This window comes from Podarcis cretensis, assembly GCF_951804945.1.
Source record: "Podarcis cretensis genome assembly, chromosome: 7".
NCBI lineage: Eukaryota > Metazoa > Chordata > Lepidosauria > Squamata > Lacertidae > Podarcis > Podarcis cretensis.
This window is the reverse complement of record NC_137176.1, coordinates 51,390,197-51,417,029: the sequence shown is the minus strand read 5'-3', so window position 1 is coordinate 51,417,029 and position 26,833 is coordinate 51,390,197. Positions and strand designations below refer to the sequence as shown.

General features: G+C 40.5%; 1 protein-coding gene across 4 annotated transcripts in view; it reads right to left on the bottom strand.

The window, feature by feature from the left end:
- The window catches only part of ASXL3 (ASXL transcriptional regulator 3), a 103,346-nt gene that overhangs the window by 66,411 nt on the left and 10,102 nt on the right, over nucleotides 1-26,833 (bottom strand). For 2 of the 4 annotated variants that reach the window (XM_079982600.1, XM_079982601.1), the window contains exons 2-3: nucleotides 17,311-17,373; nucleotides 15,401-15,483 (exon numbers count right to left, since the gene is read on the bottom strand). In XM_079982600.1, the coding sequence (XP_079838726.1) occupies nucleotides 15,401-15,456 (56 nt within the window). In that variant the 5' untranslated portion in view covers nucleotides 15,457-15,483; nucleotides 17,311-17,373. Of the gene's footprint in view, nucleotides 1-6,158; nucleotides 6,224-15,400; nucleotides 15,484-17,310; nucleotides 17,374-26,833 lie in introns of those variants that run through there. The other 2 variants (XM_079982602.1, XM_079982599.1) reach the window with 2 other exon arrangements.

Genomic DNA, 26,833 nt, shown 5'->3' with positions numbered 1-26,833 from the left:
CTAGCCTCTCCTACACAACCCTCTGAAATACTGTATGTCCACATTTCACTGGATTCCACAATTGGCCACCCATCCTGCTTTATATTATGAACCAAGGAGAGATGCAAAGAGCTTCTCTTTCTGATTGTGGCAGTGGCTGGTGTAGCTGCCTTATTTACCATTTGTTGGGAGCACTAATTCAGGGCAGGGGATGCCTGCACCATTTTGTGCTCCCATCTTTCTTTCTGTTCTTTTAGGTGTTGCAGCCATTTTGTTTTATTTTGTGACTGGTACCCATGTGCCCACTGGCTAAAAAAGACTGGTGACCTTTGCTATTCAATTTAGGAACATTTTGTGTGGGGACCCCTGACATTTGGAACTGCCTCCCATTTCATATCTTGCCCCCCATCCTGCACCTCACAACAACACCCCCTCCCATTGCTTCGGAACTATCTCAATGGTAATGAAGTCAAGATCCAACCCAGTGTTTATCTACATTTCCATTCACTGCATTAAATGTTAGGATTTGGTAGGGTTTTAGTATCTTTTAAAATTCTATTTATTATATTACTAGGCTACTTTTAAGGTCACAACTTCACAACGCAGTATCATTCATATGTGTGTTTGTGTGTGTGTATCCTATACATTTACTTAGGGTGGTATTCAATGCTAGTGTTACTCAGAGTAGACCTATCAAAATCATTGGCCATGATTAAATTAGGTCTAGGACTCCTTGTCCTGAAATCTGGTCAAGAGGAGAAAAGAAATCTGCTGGGGCAGCATTGCAAATATTCCCACAGTTTTATTAGTCCACAACTGGGGTTTGTTTTGTTTTTGTACTACACCACTTCTCTATATCTTTGTAGATTTGAAAAGCACATTAAAATCAAAACAAGGCCTTTCCATCTTGTACATAATATTGTTGAAAGTTAACTGCTCTGGGATTAGTGATTTGTGTATTTTTAAAAAAAGGAATTAAAAGAACATAAGAACATGAGAAGATCCTACTGCATCAGACAGGCCCATGCCAAGCTTGTCTGAGGCGTGGAGAGAGTCTTGTTCATGAGATGCAGCACCGCAGCACCACCACCTAATCTGATCAAACTCTGCACACTAGTATGCAATAACGCAGGTCCAGATTTTACTAGCAAAGCCTTGCAATACATACAGACAAGCATGGGCATATCACCCATTAAGTCCCTGGTCAGCTGGGAAGCATGGGGCATTCTTAGCATGACAGCATAAATCCAGCAGGCCCATTGACAGCACCCGCCCCCAGCCAAATTAGTCCTCCAATGCCTGGGGCAAGTGTACCTTGCTGTTCTCACTCTGCATGGGCCTAGCATCAATTCATGTAGTCCCACAACAGTGTAAGAGCAGGGATGTATACCACCATTATGGGACTGGTCTGGTCTCTCGCCTCACTGCTTTTCAACATCTGTTTTCCCCATACAGTACTGGCAGTTACTGGTCATATTTCCCTTCTTGCTCCTTCCTCTGAGTGCTCACTGGAAGGACAGATCATGAAGCTGAGGCTCCAATACTTTGGCCACCTAATGAGAAGAGAAGACTCCCTGGAAAGGAGTTGGGAAAGATTGAGGGCACAAGGAGAAGGGGACGACAGAGGACGAGATGGTTGGACAGTGTTCTCGAAGCTACCAGCATGAGTCTGACCAAACTGCGGGAGGCAGTGGAAGACAGGAGTGCCTGGCGTGCTCTGGTCCATGGGGTCACAAAGAGTTGGACATGACTAAACGACTAAACAAAGAACCCAGGCTCATGGTTTGTTTCACTCCAGACAAACCACAGCTCATGGTTTGTCTGGAGCAGATAAAACATGAGCCCAGGTTTAGATGACATACTAAGTCAAATTATGGCTTAGTTCAAGGCAGTGCAGCAGCAGCAGCACGACTGGAAGAAGATTGCAACAGCTGTAATCTTCTGTTCGGGAATCCTCTTGTTTGAGCTAAACAGTCTTTCTCAAATCATGACCTAGTCCTAGGTAAACTGGATCATTTACGCTGCTGTCTTCAATAGTTCTACACAAGAGACTGAATAATCATAAATGTGATAAGTTTTCTTCAACTGAAGCAATTTTGAAGAATTTCTGCTGCCCTGGATGTCAAGAAACATCTGAAACAGACAAAAGCTCAGAAATAAATCAATGACTAAGCAGATGGGGCACAGAGTCCCCAGCCATCCTTAGATTCAGCAGCTGTATCAGAACTGGTAATGAGATAAAAGTCTCTGCTTTCTTGGGTCAACCTAAAGCTTCTTTGCACTTTCTTTTTCATGCAATTATATTGAAACACAATCACTTTAACTTGCTCAAACTTGTCACATATCATTATTCTTCCACATGACACAAGGAGCCCACATCACTACAAGGTTTAACACACACACACACACACACCTTCGTCTGAATAATAGACATGGCTTCTGAAACAATTCCCCCCCTTCAGCAATTTGCGGAGTTCTCTCGTGTACAGAATCTGGATGGCAAACAATCAAGGCAAGAGCTGACTGTGCCCAGCTAAGCTACCTCAAACAAATTGCAACTCTTCCAACTGAACATTTTCCTGCCTTTACTTTATATGAAATGGAGTAATAATCAACACTGGAAGTCCATATGTCAAAACCTTAGAGTTATTACTTTTGAGACTTGAATTCTGCTCTGATCATGAATAAGAGACAACTTCAGGATTGACTCTTCTGGATAGAATCCAGAAGGGATTTGCATTTAATTGGGAATTATAGATTCCCACCATGGCTCCCATTTCTGAAAATGGAGCATTTCAGAGCATGTTATTTGAACAGACTCATGCCTGCTGCATTAAGAAATGCCTTTATGGAGCACATATTCCAAATGATGCCCACAGCATCTCGGATGGCTGCTATAATAAGGTTCCATATGATGACAGACTCTGCATATGTGGCCAACCTCAAGTGGAAGACACTGTACATTATTTGCTAATCTCCCCATTAAATGGGGATCCAAGAGATCGTTTCCTGAAACCTTTGCTAATTCCTGGAAGCAGGCTTACTATGGCAGAAACACTTTCACTTTCTTTTGTGCGACCCAAACAGATTTATGACACATAAAGTGGTGCTTAATGCTCTGGCTGCAAGAAAGATTAGAAAGAGAGAGCAAGATGATATTGCAATAAGTTGCGCTGGAGATTCAGAAGTCTAATGGAAGTTAAGCTAGGTATGACGTAGCAGACAATACTTATGAATTCTGACTCCCTTTCTTTAAATCATTGATGCCTTATATTATGTAATTGCTGTATGCTGCATGTTATGGTCTGCAGTTTGGCAAATTGTAATGAAATTGTTGTCGCCTTTGGTTAATACAATAAACTCTTTGGTTGGTTAAAATAATAGACCTGAAACCCAAATTCATATGCTCGCTTGTGGTGCATTGATGCCCCCAAAATTAAACTGTGTGGGAGGATAACGCCATGGAGAAAGTGTTTCTGTGAAGCAGCTTCCCACATGGAACAGCACTGAGGTTCATTTATTGCATCGTATCAGGGCAACTTGTTCCAAGATTCACTGAACCAACCAGGTCACCTTATCACCTGATATTTTGCAAACGCAGACTGAGAATATATAATCCTTAGGCATTGCTTATCTCTTATGACCACTCAAAAGATTATACGCTAGTGGCCCAAATTGTGGAAACCTTTTTGGAAAAGTGTATTTCTGAGGTCTGATGGATCCTAACACCAGTTTGTTTGTTTTTTGGAGTAATGCCATAAAACTATAGATCAATGGAAAGATAATTTAATGAAGAATGTAATGCAACAAAGTTTGTTCAATTATCTGCATTCTATCAAAAGTTATAGCCAAATAACCAGAAAAAGGAAACACAACTTGCTTAGGTTGATATGCAGTAGCTTTCCTTCATCTGAATGTAGCTCATGAGTATAAGTGTTTAGAGAGCCAATCAGGTGTTATGAGCCATCACATCTCGGAAATACACTTTTCCCAAAAGCTTTCCACAATTTTGGCCACTAGTGCATAATTCATAAGAGTGTGCATTCAAGACTATCTTGCATCATTGTTCCACATACAGAGCAAACCAGGAGGAAGGAACCAAACAGAAACAACAGGCTGCCTCCCCAAATATGTAGGGTGTTCCCTCTTGGTTTCTGAGATCGTATTAGTTTTTTATAAAATCATGAAAAAGTAAAAACAGATTGCTGCTTTAATAATGAAGAGGAAATGGACAGCAAGAAGAAAAGCCTGAAAATATTGCCAGCATCTGAAATTCACATAGTGACAACTCTTACTCTTTTTGTCTTTGCGTTCACCTTCCACAGAGGGGTCTTGGCTCAGCAGTACAATACATGTACTGCATGCATATGGTCCCCAACATTTCCAGTTAAATGGTTCTTAGGTAGAAGAGCTGAGAAAGACGCTATCCTGAGACCCTGGATAGTGAGTGCTGGTCAGAGTAGACAACATGAACTGGTATGCCAGCTTCATATCTTCAACCCTCCATAGCAACCAAGAAGATGTTGATTTTGATGGCGTTGGCTAACATTTGTCAGAAATATTTTGTAATTGTCACAATAAAATATAGACATTTGTACATAACCATGCAACTACTAAAGTTGCCATAGCAGCTATCAATTACCATCCTTTTCCCAAAGAACTCGAATGTGCATGATGAAGCAAGTTGCTTAAACCTTAGCAGGTCTGAGTTTGGCCTGTATGTGGAAGCCCATATATGCTGCCTTGAAATTCACATTAAAAATGTGTAATCAATTAGGAAGTAAATAAAATAAATATTGTGCCTTAAGTACCTGAGATTTTGTGCCCAAATAATATACCACATGTGCTATATCCACCCGACATTGGCCCATCAACACCATACAGATATTAGGTTCTCTTCCCCTCCTTCTGAAGTATATTTTTTAAAAAATCGTGAAACAACCCATCCTTGAAAGGAGCGGCAATAATAGTAATGGTAGCAATTTGTGCTGCTGACAATTACAGGATTCATGAAATGCCAGTATTCAATATAGCTTTTTTTAGCACATGGTTGTTCTTTTGCTGCTATAAATATTATTAACCAAATGCAACCCCCAAAAAAGCAAAAGTCACTTGAAGAGCATGGATTTGAAGTAGCGTAATACAGTGGTACCTCGGGTTAAGAACTTAATTCGTTCTGGAGGTCTGTTCTTAACCTGAGGTACCACTTTAGCTAATGGGGCCTCCTGCTGCTGCCACGCTGCCACCACGCTACTTCTGTTCTCATCCTGAACCAAAGTTCTTAACCCGAGGTACTATTTCTGGGTTAGCGGAGTCTGTAACCTGAAGCGTCTGTAACCCAAGGTACCACTGTAAGTTTACAAAGCTGAAACAGAAATCAAATCACTCTCATATATAAAGGATTATACTGTATATCACTTTTTAATTTCACACACACACACACACACACACACACCTGAGACAGATAGATACATATAGATTCTTTATACTCCATAATATAATATAGTCCACACTTTCAGAGGTGTGAGTTTTAATATTTGCACAAGAACAGCTCCACAACTTTCTGCCTTTTCCACCACACATAGAAATATGTGATTGCTTCATATCCATAAATCATGCCACTTAGGTGGGCCTCTTGCTACTTTTGTTGTCACAGAGTAATGGCACAAAAGCAGCAGCAGAGGTCCTAGGAATTTATTTATGTAGTATCTAGTGGTCCTATCAGAGCCACAGATGTCAGTGTAACCCTGCTGTGGTCACATCCAAATGAATATGGGCAGAGGAGCTTTCAAGCACACAGGAAGACCAGCCAGTCTTCCACCACTGCAACACACTGTTTGTAGCATGCTAGTTAATTGTGACAAATTCCCATTGAAAGCAATGGAACAAGTCAGTTACAACTACCGGTAAGTTCTTCAGCTGGTTTCAGCAGGACTTACGATACACATTTGTTTGGAAGTAAGGCTGTCTGAATAGCCTGACAGCTAAATTAAGCAGGATTGGGTCACTGTATGCTTTGTGCCAGGTAAACTACCAGCATTTCCTTTCCACAGCTGAATCTGATATATAATTGTTCTACAAAGACCATTCTTCATTCTTACCATCTTCTCAAATTCCAAGCACATTTTTTGCAAAGTTAAAAAAGAGCACCAATCATTTACACTCCCAAAACTGTTTACCTTAAAAGCTGTTTTTCTTTCCAGATACTGAGAAGAGGATTGGCAAGATGAGGATCTTTTTACAACTGATTGTTAATGTATGGGTTTTATTTTGGTTTATAGTCTTTTTCTTTTTTAATTTTTTCTCTGCTGCACTTCATATTTGAGGCATGGGGAAAGAATCAATCAATTGAGGATCTGAATGCTTTAATGATATGAGAGAGAAACAAACTTGTGAACCATAAAGTCTGGCAGATTCATACTACGGTTTGTCTTTGAACAAAAATAATGTAATTTCTAATATCTAAGCCCAATTATTCTAAATTAAGATTACAGTGAAAGAGACCTTTAGCTTCTTAAAAATAATTACAGGGAATAAACTTTAGCCAAGATAATGTATGGTTTGGCAGAGATTGCTATGATAAGCCCACCTAAAATTATTGCATGAGTGAACCGAAGTACCAAAACCTATTATTAGTATTCAGAGATGAAGCTTTTCAAATCAATGCAAACCAAAAGCTCTTCAAAGATCAATGACAAGTTGGTGATCACCTTCGGCTGCTGACAACAATTGGGCTGGTTCTCACAAAATTCAAAACCATGGTTTAGTGCTTTGCAGATAATATTTAGTGAGACCAAGCAAAATGTTGGACTCTCATAGTCCTCATCCCCTGTCCTTCCCCTGTGTGGAAAAGAATAGGGCATCTATCAAATTATTTCACTTTCAAAGAATCTCAGCTTAGCTTTACACACAAACCAGGAATCTTGGTTTAATAAAACAGTGTTGAGTCGCTAAGCAAACCAACTTTAAGTTCTCTTGTTTACCTAATTTTTGTTTTTTTAACTAGGATTCCTATTTGCAAATAATACTAAATCAAGATTATCTGAAACTGAATGCAATCTTGGCAGAAATCCTCTTCCTAGCTGCATAGGAGGAGAAGGGAGGAGGCGTGCACAAGTCTGATGCTTCGCTCAAGCTCACTGAGGCTCCTCCACTATGGTTTATGTGCAAACAAGCCAAATAGGTTCAATGCATGCTGTCTTAACCTTTATGCATTTTTCACTACAGCTACTTAACTAACTATAGAATGGTGAGGTTGCAATTAAAATTGTAGTACTAAACGGAGGGAGGTCTGCCCCAGAAAACAGGCACAACAGGCAAAACATTGAGCTTTGGGGATTGCCAATCCACTATTTTTCAAAAAATTAAGAAGCCTTTTAAAAACAGAATTTGAATTGTGCTAGGATCTATTTTCATTACTTTAGATCTAGTGGTTATTTTCTTACTGCAACAAGGGCATGTTCATTGCATGTCTTATCCCTAAACTCAGTTTCTCCTCCTTCGCTTCACAACCAGGCCAGCAAATGAAGACCTTCAAGAGATTCAAGTAGTTATCTGTTCCGCAAGAGGAGGTCTAAGATATTTTGCCTCCTGAGGCAAAGAACAACATGGTGCTTCCTTCTACCAGTTCCACACACATAAGCCAACTGGACTGACATGTGAATTGTACTTCAACACGGGTGATGGGACAGCATCCTCCATCTCATCCAAAGGCAGAATGTGACCTAAGGAAGTCACAAGGCAGGCTATATAGCACAGGTAGTTCTGTCTCCCAACACCTTATCACTACTCACTCACTGAAATAAATATTAAGAGCATAATAACTGCAAATTCCATAGTTTTAACTAAGAATCACGTCTGTTCTGAATCTCCCAGCATTCAGCTTCACTGGATAGCCCTGTGTGTAGGGAACAAACCTCTCTATCCATATTCACCACACTCTGTATAATTTTATGCACCTCTGTTACGTTTTTATTTTTACAAGATTTCAGCAAAAGGTTCCAGGGTTACAATAAAATATAAATTATAAAAGTAGATAAAACCATCACAATTATAAAACCATTCAAAATGGAACAGAACAATATAAATTCAGCAAAAGAGATGTCTCTAGCTTAGACGCTTTCTAAACTAAACACCCCCAAATCTTGTAATCTTTACTCATAGAAGAGTTGCTCCATCCCCTTGATCATTTTGGCTGTCCTTTCCTGAACCTTTTCCAACTGTACAATATCCTTTCTCAGGTAAGGTCACCGGAACGATACACAGTATTCCAAGAGCAATCTCAACATAGATTTGTAAAATATATTTATAATATTGGTAGTTTTGTTTTCAATCCCTTTCCTGATGATCTCTAGCATAGAATTTGCCTTTTCCACAGATGCTGCACACTGGATCGAAATCCCCATTGAGCTATCCACTACAATCCAAAGGTCACATTTCTTGGTCAGTTACCACAAATGCAGACCCTATTTGCATGTGGAGTTAGAATTTTTTGCCCCATTGTGCATCACTTTGGACTTGCTTACACTGAATTGCATTTCTAAATATAAAGTCAGAGATGGATTCCAGTCTCCATCAGCCAGCATGGCCAATGGAAATAAATTATGAGAGTTATAGTTGGTTATTTTCACTGCTCTCTTCTGAACCTTTTCTAGCTCTAAAGGTAAAGGGACCCCTGACCGTTAGGTCCAGTCATAGATGACTCTGGGGTTGCGGCACTCATCTCACTTTACTGGCCGAGGGAGCTGGCGTACAGCTTCTGGGTCATGTGGCCAGCATGACTAAGCCACTTCTGGTGAACCAGAGCAGTGCACGGAAACACCGTTTACCCCTCCCGCCGGAGCAGTACCTATTTATCTACTTGCACTTCGTGCTTTCCAACTGCTAGGTTGGCAAGGGCAGAGACCGAGCAACGGGAGCTCACCCCGTGGCGAGGATTCGAACTGCCGACCTTCTGATCGGCAAGCCCTAGGTTCTGTAGTTTAACCCACAGCGCCACCCACGTCCCCTATGACCAATGTACATGCTCTTCTGAACTTTTTCTAGCTCTACAATATCCTTTTTAAGGTGCAGGGACCAAAACTGTACACAATATTAGAAATGTTGCATAATGACACTATCCTTCTGGCATTATCACATTCAGCATCCATCATGCCAGTACATTAGATGACCAGTGTAAGGTAGGGTAAAGGGTAAAGGACCCCTGGATTGTTAAGTCCAGTCAAAGGCAACTATGGGGTTGTGGCGCTCATCTCACTTTCAGGCGAAGGAGCCGGCATTTGTCTATAGACAGCTTTCCAGGTCATGTGGCCAGCATTTTTAAACCACTACTGGCACGGTGACGAGTGCCAGAGCTCACAGAAACGCCGTTTACCTGCCCACTGTAGCGGTACCTATTTATCTACTTGCACTGGTATGCTTTTGAACTGCTAGGTTGGCAGAAGCTGGGACAGGGCAATGGGAGCTCACCCCGTCTGAAGTATCCTAACTGCCGACCTTCTGATCGCCAAGCCCAAGAGGCTCAGTGGTTTAGACCACAGTGCCACCCATATCCCCCTATGACCAATGTACATGCACGTGCAGTGCCTCCTGGAATGAATGATCTGGAATAGCTGCTCCTGTGCCTGTCCACTCAGTCAGAGGCCTTTTCCATTGGTATTGTCTATGACTCATTGGGAAAATGTGACTAGATGGGACAGTCAGACAGCCAAGGACAACAAAAAGCAAGTATCACCACTGCCAGTACACAGCTCAGGATGATGAAAACTGTTGGAGGGTAACACCACCCCCATCTCCTAGTATTTACCACCAAAGGCAGCTGCTTAACTCTGCATAATGGCAGGGCTGGTCCTGCATATTGCTCCCTCCCTCAGTTTTGACTTTAGTGTGTAAGCCAGTGGCATTACTCTTTGAGCAGAATGCAAATTCAACAACAGAGGTGTAGAAGCAATCGTTTCTCAACGTTAATTTCTCCTCCCTCAAAAAACGGAATCTATTGCCTCAGGATTACTTAATATTCCTATATAGACAAATTCTAAGCTTGCATTCAGCGTGAAGCTGAATCTCATATCCGTGTTGTATAAACCAATTGTACTATGGAAACCATAGCTTTCTTTGCATCCCTGTTTAAAGTCTTTCTGTAGGGCAGAAACAAGCCAAATAAAAAACAAAACAAAAAAAACCTGTCCCCCTTCCCTTCATTGCATTTATTTCTTGGAAGTGTAATGCAGTTTTAATTTCCTAAAAATCTACACACATAATGCTTTCACATATCTTAATTAGCTCACAGGCTGCTACATATCTGCTGTTTAAAATTTTAAGGGACTGATGTTGATGCATGGCACCTTTGGGACCGCTGTGGCCTAGTTGCGCCCTTCTGAATTTACGCCTGGGGCTATGAACCCTGCTGCCCCCCCCACACACACTACACACATGTGTCGGGGATTTGGGGTGTGGGTGTGTAAACACACAGATATACAGTGGTACCTCGGGTTAAGTACTTAATTTGTTCTGGAGGTCCGTACTTAACCTGAAACTGTTCTTAACCTGAAGCACCACTTTAGCTAATGGGGCCTCCAGCTGCCACTGTGCCGCCGGAGCACGATTTCTGTTCTCATCCTGAAGCAAAGTTCTTAACCTGAAGCACTATTTCTGGGTTAGCGGAGTCTGTAAACTGAAGCGTATGTAACCTGAAGCATATGTAACCCGAGGTACCACTGTAGATAGGCCAACAGATGGGTATGTGCTAGGCAAATTCTGCAGGAAGTTCTTGAAGATTTCATACACATAACACCGAGCAAACTGAAAAATAGATTTTATCCTTCTTGCACAGCAGAGTTGTTTCCAGGCACATTCCAGTCAAGAGTCTGCCTAAACCCATGCCTCCTTACAATCAGCTTTTTGATTCCCTCCTTACAATTCACTTTTTGAAGAAGCAAAACATTTTCTTCTGTAGCATTTTTCCTCTGAGAGCTACTTTCTGAGAACTACGCAGTGCCCACAAAGACTGCCCCAGTCACCCACTATAACGGGCAGCTTTGCTGTGCAAAGAAAACTGAATGGGATGCTGTGATTTGAATCAGGGATCCTCTTCCAGATAAGATAAGTAGGTTCCCCTGCTTGACCTTAGCTGTAGACATGCATCTCTAATACAACATAGTTGTCTTGCTGCATGGCTGTACTCCTCAGACAGACAAATGTCAACCTGTAGATTTCTGGCCAGCTTCTCAAGCTCATGTGCCTCATTTAAGGAACCCTATTACTGTTTTCCTTCCCTGCTGATAAGGGACAGGAATCAAAGAAGCTGAAGTGGGTGCAAGTAGACATCGACATCTACTTGCACCTACTTCAGTCTCTTTGATTCCAGTCCCTTTGTTTCATTTTAGCTCTTTTCTTCAGACACATTTCTGAGCGAATGGCCCAGGATATCCTCAGTATTGCTTGTTGGCTGCTCCAGATGGACTCCAGTGATTGACCTGAGCTTGTACTGGCTTTTGTTACTGGGGTAGATTCTAAGATCTTGTATTAATTTACAAGGGCCTTGGGTCCAAGATATCTTAAGGACTGTCTGATCCCTTATATCCCTGCCCAATCAATGAGATCTTTGGGAGAGTCTCTGTTGGTAGTCCACCAAGGGTCAGGTGTACAACTCAAAACTACTAGAAGCTGTGTATTCAGTGTTGTGGGGCCAAGCCTGTGGAACTCTCTCCCAACTGAAATTAGACAGGAGACCTCTTTGGTCAACTTCAGGTGTATTCCAGCAGGCATTTTAATGTAGTTCAAATTTATGCTTGGCTTTATGATTTATTTTTAATTTTTATTCCCTGCATGGTTAATTTTTATGCACACTACTTAGGAATGCTACTGATTAAGCAGAATATAAATGCCTTAAATAATATAATACAATAGTCATCCTTTATTCACTCACTTTTTATATCGAATCCAGACAGAGATTTGGACAAATAATTGTGTGCCACTGTTTCCTGCACTGGCCTCCCATTTTTTTAAAATGCAATTGTAGCAGCAGCCTATCCGTTGTAGACAGACAAAGGGCTATTGAACAAATCTTTCAAGGCTTTTGTACCTTTAATTAAATGTTTCCTGTTGGTAGGTTCTGCTGGCTTTATTGCTTCTTGTTAGGTGCAGAGTAAGATTACTGCTGAATTGCCTGTTAATTACGGTACCTATTGAAACAGCTCTCTTGGTTGTCCCTTATTATCGGTATCTGTATTAGGGCAAGGGGACAAACTTTTATTACTTATATATTAGTAAATATTTTTCCATTTCATTATTATATTGCAAAATACTGCTCTTTTATTTTATAGAAATGAAAACTAGTAAAAAGTAACTAGGTGATTACAGCCTCCTGCAACCACAGGAATGGAAACTGAAAACAGGAAGCAACTAAGAAGTTATGCTTTCATAATTCCACTGCCACACCCAACATGAAACAATTAAGTTGTCAGAACATGCAAGCAGTTACTTCTAATTAATGTTGGAAGGGGTCTTTGTTTAACAGGACACTTATGAATAAACATCATAGAAGGATAGTGGCCATAGGCAAGGGGATTTTTGAATAATATAGCACTATTTAAAGTGCTGTGAAACCTCCATTTTAACCAGCTCATTGTAGAAAAGCACTGCCTCAGCAGTGCTAAAGCACTCTAGTATAGCAACAACCTCATTGCTTCTTCAGTTCAAACATAAATCTCTCCATTCTATCTCGCCTTCAGAGTTATCTAGCAACACCATTTCTTAAAGTAAGTGCTGAACTTTACAGATACATTTGTATACAAGTTTACAACACAACAGTGCACTATAATACAATTCATGCAAGAGTAAACATTTTTTCCTTTTACACTTGTCACTGGCAGTTTATGCGTTTCCACTGCATTGATTTTTATCTTTCATTTTTTACAGCACAGAATGGGCCATTTAAGCTAGCTGCAGTGTTTTTTTCTAGAGTCTTTTTCTTTGGGGAAAAAAAGTTAAAGAAGGTTTCCTTTATTTCTAATTCCAATTACTTTGGGGTTTTTTTTGCCATTTTCCCACTACCCAGTCTCTCCAATGGTACAATAATACAATAATCTGTGGGAATAAATATGATGAAGGGGGCTGTTTTTTATTATGAATAATAATAACAACAGTATCAGAAGTCAGAGTTCAATTACTTCAAAAGACATACGAAAGAAAGGAACAGCAGCGGAGAAGAGTTCAAAACAATTGAAATGATTGTAGTACATTTGATTTTATTGTCTATTTATTATAACTCAGTAGCTACATTTTAATTATTATTATTTTTTGCTGAACTTTTCTTCCCCAAATTATTTGGCACTGGCACCAAGCATCTGTCTATACTGACTCTATTTTAAGACTCTTGGCACAATTTTATCTTTACTTCTATATATAACAACAGTGACTTCTTAGTGTTTAGTTGCCTTCTAGGAACTCACCCATTGTATTTTATTACACACACCTATACTGCATACAAGGAGAACTGCAAATGATCTGCATTCTTTCTTAGAAAGTGGTGCTATATGCCAAGTAAGCGCAATACATTTTCCCTCTCTACCCCTCTCTGTTAATTTCTTCTGGTTAAAGAGGGAGGGAACTCAAGCCTTGAGAGGAACTGCCCAGAAGCGTTACAGAATAGGTTTTTCATGTAGGCCATCACTATTTACCCAATGGCATCTCCAGACAGGACTGAGAAAGATCCAGATCTGAGCTGTAGAAGGCTGCAGAGCAGAGACTACTGAGTTGGATGGACCAATGATTCAGTAGAAGACAGCTTCATATGTACTACTCTGGCCCATGAATGGGGCAACACATACACACAAACTGAACTCTGCTGGCTTCAGCTAAAAGCTATAATGATTTCTGGAAGACATGAATTGCTATACACTTGAGGGATCACCCACTGTGGCTTGTAGGTAGTACAAAGCCTCTAGTAAGACTTTTGCAAACTGCTGTGTCTGAAATACAGGTTGCAAGCAACAAATGGACAGGAGACCCTCCTGTCCTTTCTTTACCAGGATCTGGCAGGAATCCCATATTCTTCCATATGTCTATAAAGCTGTTGGAACCCCTGTTCAAAGTAGCAGCCTACACTCAAATGATGGGGAAATGGTTGGGTTTGCTGGCACCTGGAGCAGCAGCCTGGGTCTCGACTCAGAGGGGCCAACCTGATACATTAATCCAGCAGCACCAAAGGGTAATCCAGGCCCCCATATCATGCCAAAGGCTGAGTCACAGCCTAAGCCCAGCAGTGCAAAGGCTCTGGAGTCTGAGACCACAAGAGGCAGGCCCTCTGGAGTCTGTAACCTCTGAGCCTGCACTCCATGAGAAACTGACTGCCTCCACATCTGAAGCTCACATTCTCAATTCACCACATCAACACAGACAGCACACATATCCAAAAAAAAAAAAAAAAAAACTTGTCAGAAAGGAGGAGTTCTAGGCTCCAAGCAATCTGGCCCTGTGAGCATAAAAGTTTTTCAGTTTATTCTTGACTTCTTTGGAGCAAGTTGTTCACTCGGAGCTATCCTTGGTGCTGCAGCTAATGACCTGTCTTGCTTCAGCATGCCCTGTGCCAAGGAAAGGACAGGACAAACACTCGCATAGTTTTTATATGAAGTTGGCTTTGCTGGCTATGTACAAGTAGGGCCAGTAGTTCCATGAGAGAAACTGGGGCAAATGTATCAGGCAGTGAATGTAAAGGATTAGCACTATATGGGCTCCTGCTCACTAATCTCACTCACTGGCTACTGCTGAGGCTGCTGCAGCCACACAAAACTCTTGCAGGGCTTTCCACCTCTGTCCTGCAGAAGGGCCACAGCTCATTGGTAGAGTAGTTGCTTGTAAGCAGACATTTCTAGCATTTCCACATAAGGCTAAGGGAGACTCCTGTCCGAAACCCTGGAGAGCTTCTCTCAGTCAGTGTAGACAATGCTGACCTAGATGTGCCATTATTAGTCCACTTCCTACATTCCTCTCAGTCTTGCTCTGAGCAACAGGGGTCCTTTCTCAGAGCAAAGCAATCTGGGCATGGTGGTCTGGGAGAGTGTTTGTGTCATTGATTTGCTATGGTGGCTAGAAATTCCATTTTAAAATTTGTTTAAATGTACAAAAGTGGCAGAATGTTAAAAAATGGCCTAAGTGTTGAGTATATTGGAATCTGGTGTGGTGACAAAATAAATGCTTCTCCACCCCAATGTATAAGATTGCAGCCATATTGTCCTTTCTGATTTCCCCTCCTAATATCTATTTATTATATATTTAGGTTTCCTCTGTAATCATAGGCTCAAACACAGAATTCTATTTACTGTATTATGAACAACATACCAACCTCAATTTAGATATTTTCCTTAAATTTTGTTTTTGTAAAGGCAAATATTGTAAAGGCAAATATCATATAAATACTGACCTTGTTTCTTTCAGCCCTTCTTTCTGAATAACTTCCAATATCTGCTTTGCAGTCATTGGTGAGTTGGGATGTTTTTCCAGTGCCTAAAAAGAAATATATGTGTAAGAAGGTAAAAAATCATTATTGCATACATTTAAATGATTGTGTCATTGATCATGCACTTTGCATAATGCTGTGTAAAAAGTGGGAAGTTGTCGTGTCAAGACTGGGGTCTTTTATCAACTGTCGAACAAGCACCTTAGCTAACAACAGGTTTAAACTGATAATCATGGGTGAAAACCTCACAAAATGCACAGGAAGGCTCTTACATGGCAGAGAACTAGAAGAACAAGTCCTATTATTTATTATTACAAATGCAAGAAACAATTTCCTGTAAGGTGGGGAGAGAAGGGAGGTAAATCTTGCTACTGTTTGGACTGTTTATTGTCACTAATAGTGCACTTTCAGGGAACCCTTCCATTTGCAGAGATCTTAGAAGAACATGATAGGTTTCAGAATGTTAAAGAATGAAAAATTCTTAACATGGGTGGAAAATGAAGCGTCAGAAACCATCATAATTGGTCGCTGAAATATACTTTCCAGTTCAGCTAAGTTTTCCACTCCTTTGCCTTTTATGAAGTCCCAATTAATATTCTTCCATTTTGTCTAACTGGTATGAAGGCTTCTGCCTCTTTTACTATCCTTCTAGTTTGTATCCTCCTCCATATTTTTCTTCTTAGTCATACTTCTAGGAATTCAATCAACCAAGTACAGGAAATGGTGACAGCACATAGACTGCATCTAAGGATATTACCAACTTAGCACTATTATAACTTGCCTTTCTACAATGAGAAATAGGCAATTAGCTCATCATCCATACCCAATCACTCCTAAGCTGCTCTCCCAGGAATGTCATGACAATCATTAGAACAGCTGCCCACCAGGAATAAATGGTGTCATACCAAAAATTACTGAACATTAATAACTGGAGAAGAGGTCAGGGATTTATTTAAACAAGTACTATGACTTCCCAATTACTCAAGGAAGTGCTGCTGATCCACCACAATCACCATATTCCAGATGTCATGTCGGTTGTCCCTGCATGGCAGGAGATGCAGAATCTGTGTTCCTCCCATCATTCCTGATCATTAGCCATAGTGACTATTGCTGATGGGAGTTGGCATGCACAGGTCCTCCACTGTTGCCCTAGTATAACAATTTTACAAAGATGCATGCCAATCATGCTGAGCTTTTGCAAATGTGTCATGTTACAATACAATGAATTGCTAAGGCTGCGAATGCAATTCTCCAGCAACAGCTGTGCTCCAAAACTTGAAGATCAGGGACCAAAGAAATTGCAGATGAAAACAATACTTCACCCTTAATATTGGCTGCAGTAAAAGTCCCCTCCCCCAAGCAGTCTCATTCCATTCAGATATATAAAGCTACTCTTTTATTTTTCAGAATTTCCTGTTCTCCCCTTTTCAACTCACAAGACCACATACCAGTCCACTGCCCATCATAGTATCCCATCACAGTTTGGATCCTTACCCATAAGAGGAGTGAAATCCAGAGATTAAAAACCACACAGAAGCTCTGGGAGCCAAACCATACTTCCAAAGAAACAAATTTCAGATAAAATGAAACAAAACAAAACACAAAAAAGGTTAGTTGCAGATCGGGCAGGAGGCATATAAAGTGGATTTAAGACCTCAGTAAATTTTAAAAAGATAAAGCTTCTTTAAAAAAAAACAAGAAGAAGGAAGATGAAATGGAGGATAAGGCAAGAAGAAAGAAACTCAAGCTGAACTGGAAATATTCCAGAGTTTAAACTGAATAGACTTCAAAATGGTCATGAAGGGGAGGGAACTATACTGTACTGGACAAGGCTATGAAGGATATTGGGTACACTCGAAGGTGGGGTTACTCACTGTGGAGGACTCCCTGTTTCTCTTCCCGCGTATGGGCCCTCAGCACACCTGGGCAGCTCCTCCCTGAAATTGAGAGAATTTGGGTAGCCCTGTCCCCTTCTCTATGACATCACAGCCTATTCTCTAGAGGAAGTTGTAATGTGAGGTGTTACAGCACATTTGGATGGAAAGGGAAAGGCAATCTCATGTCCACTTTGACCATGAAAAAGGGAGAAGTAGGGTAGAAGCTGCACTGAACTGGTGCAGGAAACAGTGGGTAGACACAGGGATGGAAACGGAATAGCATCATTACAAAAGACACAGCACAAAACAAAAATCAAGCTGACAAAGCAACACACACAGCACACAGATTTTGATCACACAAGGCAGCATTACAGTAGGAAACAAACAGGGCAGGACTCAATAGTATCCCAGGATGCACAAGGGCTGAATATGAAAGAGCAAATTAATAGCTTGCTGCGTCAATTACTTGTTATTGCATACACTAGTGTGGGCAGGAGTTTCAAATATCTTGCTGAATTGTGAATTTTATTCATCCAATCCTTAAAAAAAAAAGTTTCCACATACACCCATGCCAAAGAAAAAGAGAGAGAAAGGGGGAAGCATTGCTTTCCCACAGCAAGAGCCATTTATTGATTCTGAACATTTTAAAATACAACCTGGAGTCATGTAGTTTCTTTGGAAAGAACAAACGTTACCCAGTTTGTACATAATGCTAAGCCAAAGCTTAGCTCAAATATAGGAGTGTGCAGATTCTTGGAGAGGAGATCATACACTGCCTTCTTCTCCCAGTCCTCTTGCTACCAAGCTATTCCACACTAAGCCCAGACAAACCATAAGTTATAACCAAATTTTGTTTGGTTTGAAGCTCATTGTTTTATCAGAAGAAGATGACATACTCAGACAAACCATGGCTTAGTCTCATATAGTTAGGCAGCAGGTAAACCACTGGGAACCCTTCTGGGAATCTTCCTGGAAACCTGCATACTCACATGTTCACAAAAAAACCATGGTTTGCTCAGTGTTGTGTATAATATGAGCCAACTCATATAATTCATTAAGTGAGACAGCTTTTTAAAGAGAACTGAAACATCTATGTAGCTTAATAAGATGCTTATGAAAGAAAATAAAAGCTTGTGACATTTCAAATGGTGTTGAAGTGGATATGATAGACCAGGACAATATTGGTCAGATGTCTGATAAATAATCTACTAAAAGTGACAACACTTCCTACCTCCCCCTTGCCAGAACCCTTTCCCTTAAATTTTATTGAATCTAAAATGAGGAATGACAAGCTAAGATGCAACACATTAGACTACAAAAACTGGTGAGATAAAGAAAATGTTGCCCTACATTTAGTAAAACAGAGTGAAAAAATATGCATCCCCCACTTTTTAAAAATTGCCAGCATACTTCCATTCTGAAGACTTCCCAGTCAGATTGAGGATGTAAATGAAATCATGATAATCATGGCAATGCTGAATAGCCACTGAAGGCTGAAATATAAGTTTTATAAATAAATAAATAAAAAGTTTCAAAAAGCAAGACAAATTAGTACCCTCACAACTTCAAATCTTGTCACTAGCATTAAAGGGCAAGCAGTAAATATAATTTCCCCCCAAAGGACAGGAGATGGCAGTTTTCAGTGCTCATATCTGTGCCCCATATGTTCTTTAGTCAGGGGTAGAAGAAAGGGGGAGCAGTGGGTGCGGGACGCCCCAGGTGTCACCACTGAGGGGGGTGACGAAATGCCTGGGCCTGCAGCACACCTGAGCCATGCGTCTCTCCTGGGAGAAACGCGGTGGCTTGGGTGTACGCAGGTGTACGCAGGCTCCATGCTGCCCAAACAGTCCACCTGCTGACTCCCCTCCGCCCCCCAGCTGTAGGGCAGCTGAGTGCGAGGAGGCAAGCAGACTCTAGAGGCCCTGCAGTGCCCTGGGTGCGCCGCCCCAGGTGCCTGAGCTTCTTCCTCTGCTGTGGTCTACAGTACAGTGTACTATATTAAGTAATTACTGAAACTTCAAGGGTGTCCCTACCAAAAGACTCATTAGGCTTCAGACCTTTCTTGAAGAACTAGAGGAACCACAGTGGAGAACAATGACTACAAATGCCGGACACCTTATATTTCAGCCACAAATGAACTGCCATGGCATTGCTGCTGAACTGTAAGAGTTTGGTTCTTGTACCAAAACTCTTATATTCAACCTCAGTAGACTTTATTACTTGGATGTTTAGCCCATTCTCTCCTGAAAGTCATATATCAGGAAACAATTAGCAGCATGTTTATCCAAAGCCAAACACAACATCTCATACAAGAAACAGAAGAGATACTAAAAGAAAAACCCCGCCAACTCCCCAATCACCCCCACAAAAATGTTCACATAGAAGAAGAAAAGATTTTATATTAATTCCAGAAGACATTCAGTGTATGACCACAGGAATCTGGGGCGAGGGTAGGGAGGGGATTTGAGAACATACTGTTGCCATTCAGAAGTTACCACTGAGATGTCACTTTAGTATGGGAAACAAGGAAGAGGTCAGTCTCAAAGGTATATTGGGTTCAAGTTGTTTAGGATTTCAGAAATTTAAACTAGCATTTAGAAGTGTGGGCCAAATGCCATATGAAGTCAGTGCAGTTTCTGAAGCAACAGTGCAATGTGCTCCTGCCAAATTAGGGCAGATGTGTTCAACATTATCTGAAGCTTCTGAAGAGTCTTCAAGGGCCCTCCCCACATTAAGAACTTTGCAGTCATCAAATCAGAAGGCATCAAATGCATTAATAATGGTGCTGAATACGACAGAAAGGGTCACAGGCTACTAAATCAGAGGATGCCTACAAAAATTATTTTTTGTATCCATATGCTACTACTTCCTGAAGGTTAAGGACAGCAATGGAATCAGGAGTATACAGTGGTACCTTGGGTTAAGAACTTAATTCATTCTGGAGGTCTGTTCTTAACCTGAGGTACCACTTTAGCTAATGGGGCCTCTTGCTGCTGCCGTGCTGCCGGAGCACAATTTCTGTTCTCATCCTGAAGCAAAGTTCTTAACCCGAGGTACTATTTCTCGGTTAGCGGAGTCTGTAACCTGAAGCATCTGTAACCTGAAGCGTCTGTAACCCGAGGTACCACTGTACAGCAATGTTCACCTGAGTGGCGGGTGGGGGCTGCTAGCTGATCATGGACAGAAATTGCAGAATATATTATATCTCTAGATCACAGAATGTAGAGGTCATCATTAATGTAAAGCTTAAGGTTTGTAATCATTATAAAAGTACACATGTATATATCACACCTTTACTCTTCTGCATACATGTTAGCTGGGGACACAGTCCTTTTGTTGTCTATTTTCCTCTGCATTTTCAGTGGAGAAATGCTATTCATTCTTGGCTTTCTACAAATTCACCTAAAGTTAAGCTAACACATTCGTAGTTTACTGTATCTTTTTTAAAATAAAAAATATAGTCTACAGAGATCTATGGATGAAGGACGATATACAAATTTAAATAATAATAATAATAAACAGCAATTGGGGGAGTTTCCACCCCTGCAGTATCAAATAATGCCCTACTATATGCCCTATTTTGGTGTTCTGTTTACTCACTTGTGAACAAACAGATGAAGGAGTGTAGTGGAGTGCTACTAAGCACCACCCATTAAGATGCATGACTTTCACCCTCTTTTCAGTATTCCACAGATTTGAGGGTGAAGCTCTGAAGCAGGAAGCCTCTTCCATCCATGGAAGTTCCCTATGCTGTACAGAAAAACCATGATTGTACAGAATTCTAAATCACATGGGGAGCCGGGACAAGCAGGATGCGGCTCCCTGCTTCAGACCTTTGGCTGAACCAAAGGGTTGAAAGGTGGACCAAAAGGGCTGGGTCTTGGCAGTGTGCCCCCACTCCCCCTTCATGTGTTTGTTTACACATGTACAAAATGAACGTCCAAATAGGGCTTGTGAGTTCTTTTGTTAGAATAGCAATTCTGGACTAGGGTTACTCACTTAATTCATAAAACATGACATGTTCTGTGTCTTGATCAATTCTAGCAGGAGTATTGCTAGTGAACTGTGAAGAAAGACTTAATTTGAACACCTCAGAAAATACTGATATCCAAGGCATGTTTGCTGTCTATATGAAAAGCCTCATTTACATATGAAAAGAGTGAGGAGAGAAATTGAAACTAGGAGAAGGAAAGCTTCTTCCTGTTATTAATAATGATGATAATGATAATGATGGTGATAATAATAATAATAATAATAATAATAATAATAATAAGTTTCATTTTTCATTTTCACAGGCATTAGCCAGTATATTTGGGGACCATGAGAAGAAAATAGGCAGATCTGCTCACAAAGAAATGAAATCTTTGCCTCAGTTGCCAAACATCCGTTGCCAAAAGGATGTTGTTCTATTTTGGAATACCAGCGGGAGGGAATACTTTTGGTTTCTCTCTTCATAACATACAACATGAATGCTAGACAGTTGTTGGAGTGATCCAGATGCAGACCTGGCAACTGCTCAGGCTATGATGTTCCCAGACCCTCGAGATAAAAGGAGCAGGGTTCACAATCACTCTGGTCTCCCTTTCCTCCTTTTGCCTGGTCCAAGTATTCTCTGGGCATCCAAAATGAGACAGAGGTGCCAGTATTTTGTGGGAGGGATCTGAGCACAAAACAAAAATTTAGAGACCCTTCCACATGTATAATATGTAGGGCTATAGCTGCTGTTTTCCCACAGATTCTTCGTATGGTTACACTTCTGCTTGTCTCATCTTGTGAGACAAACATCTGGGTTTCATCTCCAACCAGATGTGTTGAGCTAAGGCTGCGCCATGATTTTGCTTACTATGGAAGCCTTACCTCTGATGTCTCAAAAGCACAGACCCACTGTTCTCCCCTCTCTTCAGTATCCTAGGCTGTCTTTTCTCTAATTCCTATACCCTCGAGCCACAGCACCACTGAACTATTGGTCATTAAGTAATATAATTGTAACACTGTATCACCAGTCAATTATATTTGTTTGCTGACTCAGACCAAATCTATTCCTTAAAAGTATTCCAGAAACTAAATATGACAAGTCAGGGTTCTGCGCTAGAGGCACAAGCGGCAAGATCACTCCCCACATACACAGATGCTCTTGCTAGCTGTCAGTGATATTTTTTGCTACGTTTGTTAAATGTTATAATGGTTAGTGTCATAACAAAGATCAGCCATCATGTTATGACATTTATCTTCATAAATGAGGAGAGGAAGGGCATCTGCAAGTTATTCCATCGCTTGCTATGAGACGATTAATGTCATAGGAGATAAATCAGCATCTACAGTACATGAAATGAGAGACAGCATCCCAAAGCATAGCCATACCCTCTAAGTAGCTATGTTTGCAACCAATGCATTATCCACAAACACACAGCTGTGAACTACTCAAATTAGTTCTCAAGCAGGAATAAAAGTAGAATCTTCATTTTAAAAAAGTCAATGTATATTGGCTTTGCATGATTGTGCAGTTCAGCTCTTTCATCCCTTCATGCTTCTTCCAACCTTTTATCTGTTTTTTGTCATAGAAATGAAGGCCATTAAAATGTATCATTCTAAGGATCCTAAATAACAAAACATGCATCACTCTTGGTGTAGAATGGCATGGCACATAAAACATGGGCAAGGGCTGCACATTTTGGGAAGAAATCCACCTAGAGCCAGATTCTAAATGTGTTGATGAATATAGATGTTTATGAAGATAGAAGAGAAGTTAGCATGCAATGCATCCACACAACTAGTATTTTTCTAGGATTGGATTGATAATTCAAAAGGCACTATATGATTTTTTTAAAAAATCAAAAAATCTCAAAGGGTTAATCTGGTGTGTACATTAAGTGTGTAATTGCATTTCCATCTTTTAATATTTCAAAACTGTAGAGGGGCCAGGGCACAGATTGAGATCACAACACTAAGTGTGTGTTACTTTTTCCACCCATATGACTTTTTGTACACATTTTCTCAATTAATTCCCCCCTTCCCCCAAAAAAGCTGTTATTTGCCTTACACTGGAACTGCTATGGGCCCAAATAGTAGATTTCCTTATGAAGCAAATAGTAGAATGGAGCAGAAATGACATGGTGCAACTTAACTCCCCCTTCCCTGTACCACAGCCCTAATTCAGATCATGGTCCCTGCTCCTATTTTTAAAAAACCAACAATATGGAAATTTGATCACACATTTAACGTATCCAAGACCAGGAGCAGAAGGAAGCAGCATTTCTATTATAAAGTTTGTTTTCTGTTTTTTGTTTTAATGCACTGTTTCATTATGTTTTATGTTGATGGTTTCTAAGGGTGTAATCTACTTTGACTTTTCTGCTTGGATGGAATGAATATTGGAATACAAATCTTGAGCAATAAACTACATATAATACTTTGCACCATCCCTGGAACTCGTGCTTTTTAGAGAAGGGCTAAAGCTCTGTAGTAGATAGAGCACATGATCTGCATGCAAAAGGAAGGTTCGATATCTGGCATCTGCAGAAAGGACTGGGAAAGATTCCTGTCTGAACTGGGGCATAAAGCAGGGCAGATTCAAATCCTGTCTGAACTGGGGCATAAAGCAGGGCAGATTCAAATTCCTTCCCACTCTTTCCAATCAGAAGTCCATGGGGGCTTACCCCTGGGGGTTTGGGGGGGGGTTGATCAGACTGTTTCCTGTGATCCCTCATTCATGTTCTTTTAATGATATGGAAAGTCCACAGGATCCAACTCATTATCTTTGCTTTCAGGTTGCCAGCCTCCAGCTATGGGACAAATGTGAACTTAGCCAGCTAATGAGACATCATTATTTTGCTCTAGTTATCCTCCTTACCAGGGTACCTCTTCCTTTAGCTTAAAATACCACAGGGTGTCCCCACCCCATTTAACTGAAAATGGTTCACTACAAGAATGTTTGAGGACTACTGTTTCAAAAAGAGTCATACCTACAGCAGCATCTCACAAATCCATACAGAAGAAATAGGACATGATCTGATTATTTTCTGGAAGGTGAGTTTTACCCAGCAAAGATCTAGAGCGCATATACAGATGACAAAATTCAATGGGCCTGCTACTTACATGTCACATTTCAGATTAAATATCTACAAAGCATCACAAACCAAACTCAATTATTATAAAACAGGAATTTCTGTCTTTCTTCAGCTATGCATTGTAAAGAAATAACACACATACTACCATGCCAAACAAGTACAAAGATGGCCTTACAAAACAAATCTGAGGAAACCCTGAGGCAAAAAATACAATAATAAAATAGAGTACAGCTCTTCAAAGCTGCCTTGATTACGGATCAAAGAGAAAGGCCATCAAAACCTCCTAAAGCAGCAGCATTTCTACATGTCTAAAAGAGAATTAACTTAGAACAAATATGGAAATAATGGAAGGTCTGTGTTAAGCCAGCCACAAAGAAGTCCTTAGTGTAGTTAAACAAAGTCAAATCAAATCCCTATTTTATAACAGCATGAAACTCTTTTACAATAGTTTAAATTCTATTTATAGTAGCAAGAGTCAACACTTGAGATAAAAGTCAAAGGGATTAAAGTCAAAGCTCTAGCTATACATAAGTTATGATACTGATTTTTGGTGTCGTTTGTGGCCTTCAAATATGAAGACACAGCGTGAAATATTCCCTCACTACTATATGATTTAGTTCAACTGTACTATCTCAGCAAAACAGAGAAGGGAGGAAATTGCATTTGGGTTTTAAAAAGCTAGATATGTTAACTGTGCTGGTCTCTGTCTCTCTGTCTTGCAATTAGTGCTTTTTTTTTTTTTTTACTGCTTATCAACCATAATGGGTATCTTTAAGTTACAGGTTACTGTAATTTATTCATGAATGAAAATCACATGCTTTCTGCTGTGTTGCACGGAACGTTGCTCATGGTCTACTGAAGGAGATACTACTGTTAGTATGTGCACCAAGATTTGCCACAACTGAGCACAGTGCAAGGATAGATCTCAAGGTGTACAAATAAAGTGTGGTAGGCAGAGGTGGAAGCACATGCATGCATACAGCCATTCATGCTTTGTAGATCTTTATTGCTCTACCTTGTAGGGATAGATAAGTTCACTGGACGTCCCCCAACCCATTTCCCCTCTTTTCTTCCTAAATTGCTAATCCACTCATAGCAAAAACAAATAAAAATACAACCCTCAACCTAATTTTAACTCAAACTGTAATTCTTCATGATCATCTTCAACATGCTACTTTGAATCCAGATTCATTCCAGATCTTTGATTAGGTTATCCATGCCTTTTCCTCTTCACACATGCCCCATGTGAATCGGGAAAGAAGCAGTTATTGCAATCTAGGTATACCCTGACCCATGTCACTGAGCAGCTGGGACTGCATATGTCTGTTTTAAAATGGCTGCATTACAGTGTGATGTGGAATTAATTTGCAATGAGCTTTTATTTTATTTTTTGAAAAAGTGCTTTGGGGGGGAGGGTAAAAAAACCCCATAGACATACGACATGGAATTTCCCATAACTGATATTCTTCATTTGATGGATACACTGTCAATAACACTATGACTTCCTTAGGCTTTCTACTTCCTATGACATTGATTTGTTGTCACCATATTCTGCTGTTTTTGTTCCTTCGTTGTTCTTAACCATTTTTATTCACCATTTTAATCTTTTATGGCAATCCTGATTTTTAACCACCTGGGGAACCCCTGTGTTGAAGAGGCAGAACAAAAATCTGTGAAACAAACAAATATCAAAGATGCTGAAAGATACTTGGGAAGATGAGACAACAAAATGTTTGGACACCAATAACTTCAAATGCTGATGTCTTGACAGTAATTGCTGCTGTCACCATGTACTCAGAAACCAACATAAGCAACTCCAGAAGGTACTAAACTGATCCTAAGCTGAGGAGCTCAAATACATACTAGTGTGGTGTTTACATGCAAGCATTGTTTCTTTTTCACTTACTGGAGAATATTAGTAGTGCAGGTTTTGACCTATAGAGCGTTTAACAGTCTGGGTCCTCGGTGTCTGAACTGTCATCTCCTGCATAAACATGCCCTTCCACTACTACTGGAAACCTTCATATTGATGCCCCCCACCCATCTCTGCAGCCTTCTTAAATGAGCAATGCAAAGAAATAGAGGAAAACAATAGAATGGGAAAAACCAGAGATTTGTTCAAGAAAATTGGAGATATGAAAGGAACATTTCGTACAAAGATTACCATAATAAAGGACAAAAGTGGTAAGGACCTAACGGAAGCAGAAGATATCACGAAGAGGTGGCAAGAATACACAGAGGAATTATACCAGAAAGATATGGATGTCCCGTACACCCCAGGTAGTGTGGTTGCCGAACTTGAGCCAGACATCCTGGAGAGTGAAGTCAAATGGGCCTTAGAAAGCACTGCTAATAACAAGGCCAGTGGAAGTGATGATATTCCAGCTGAACTATTTAAAATTTTAAAAGATGGTGCTGTTAAGGTGCTACACTCAAAATGCCAGCAAGTTTGG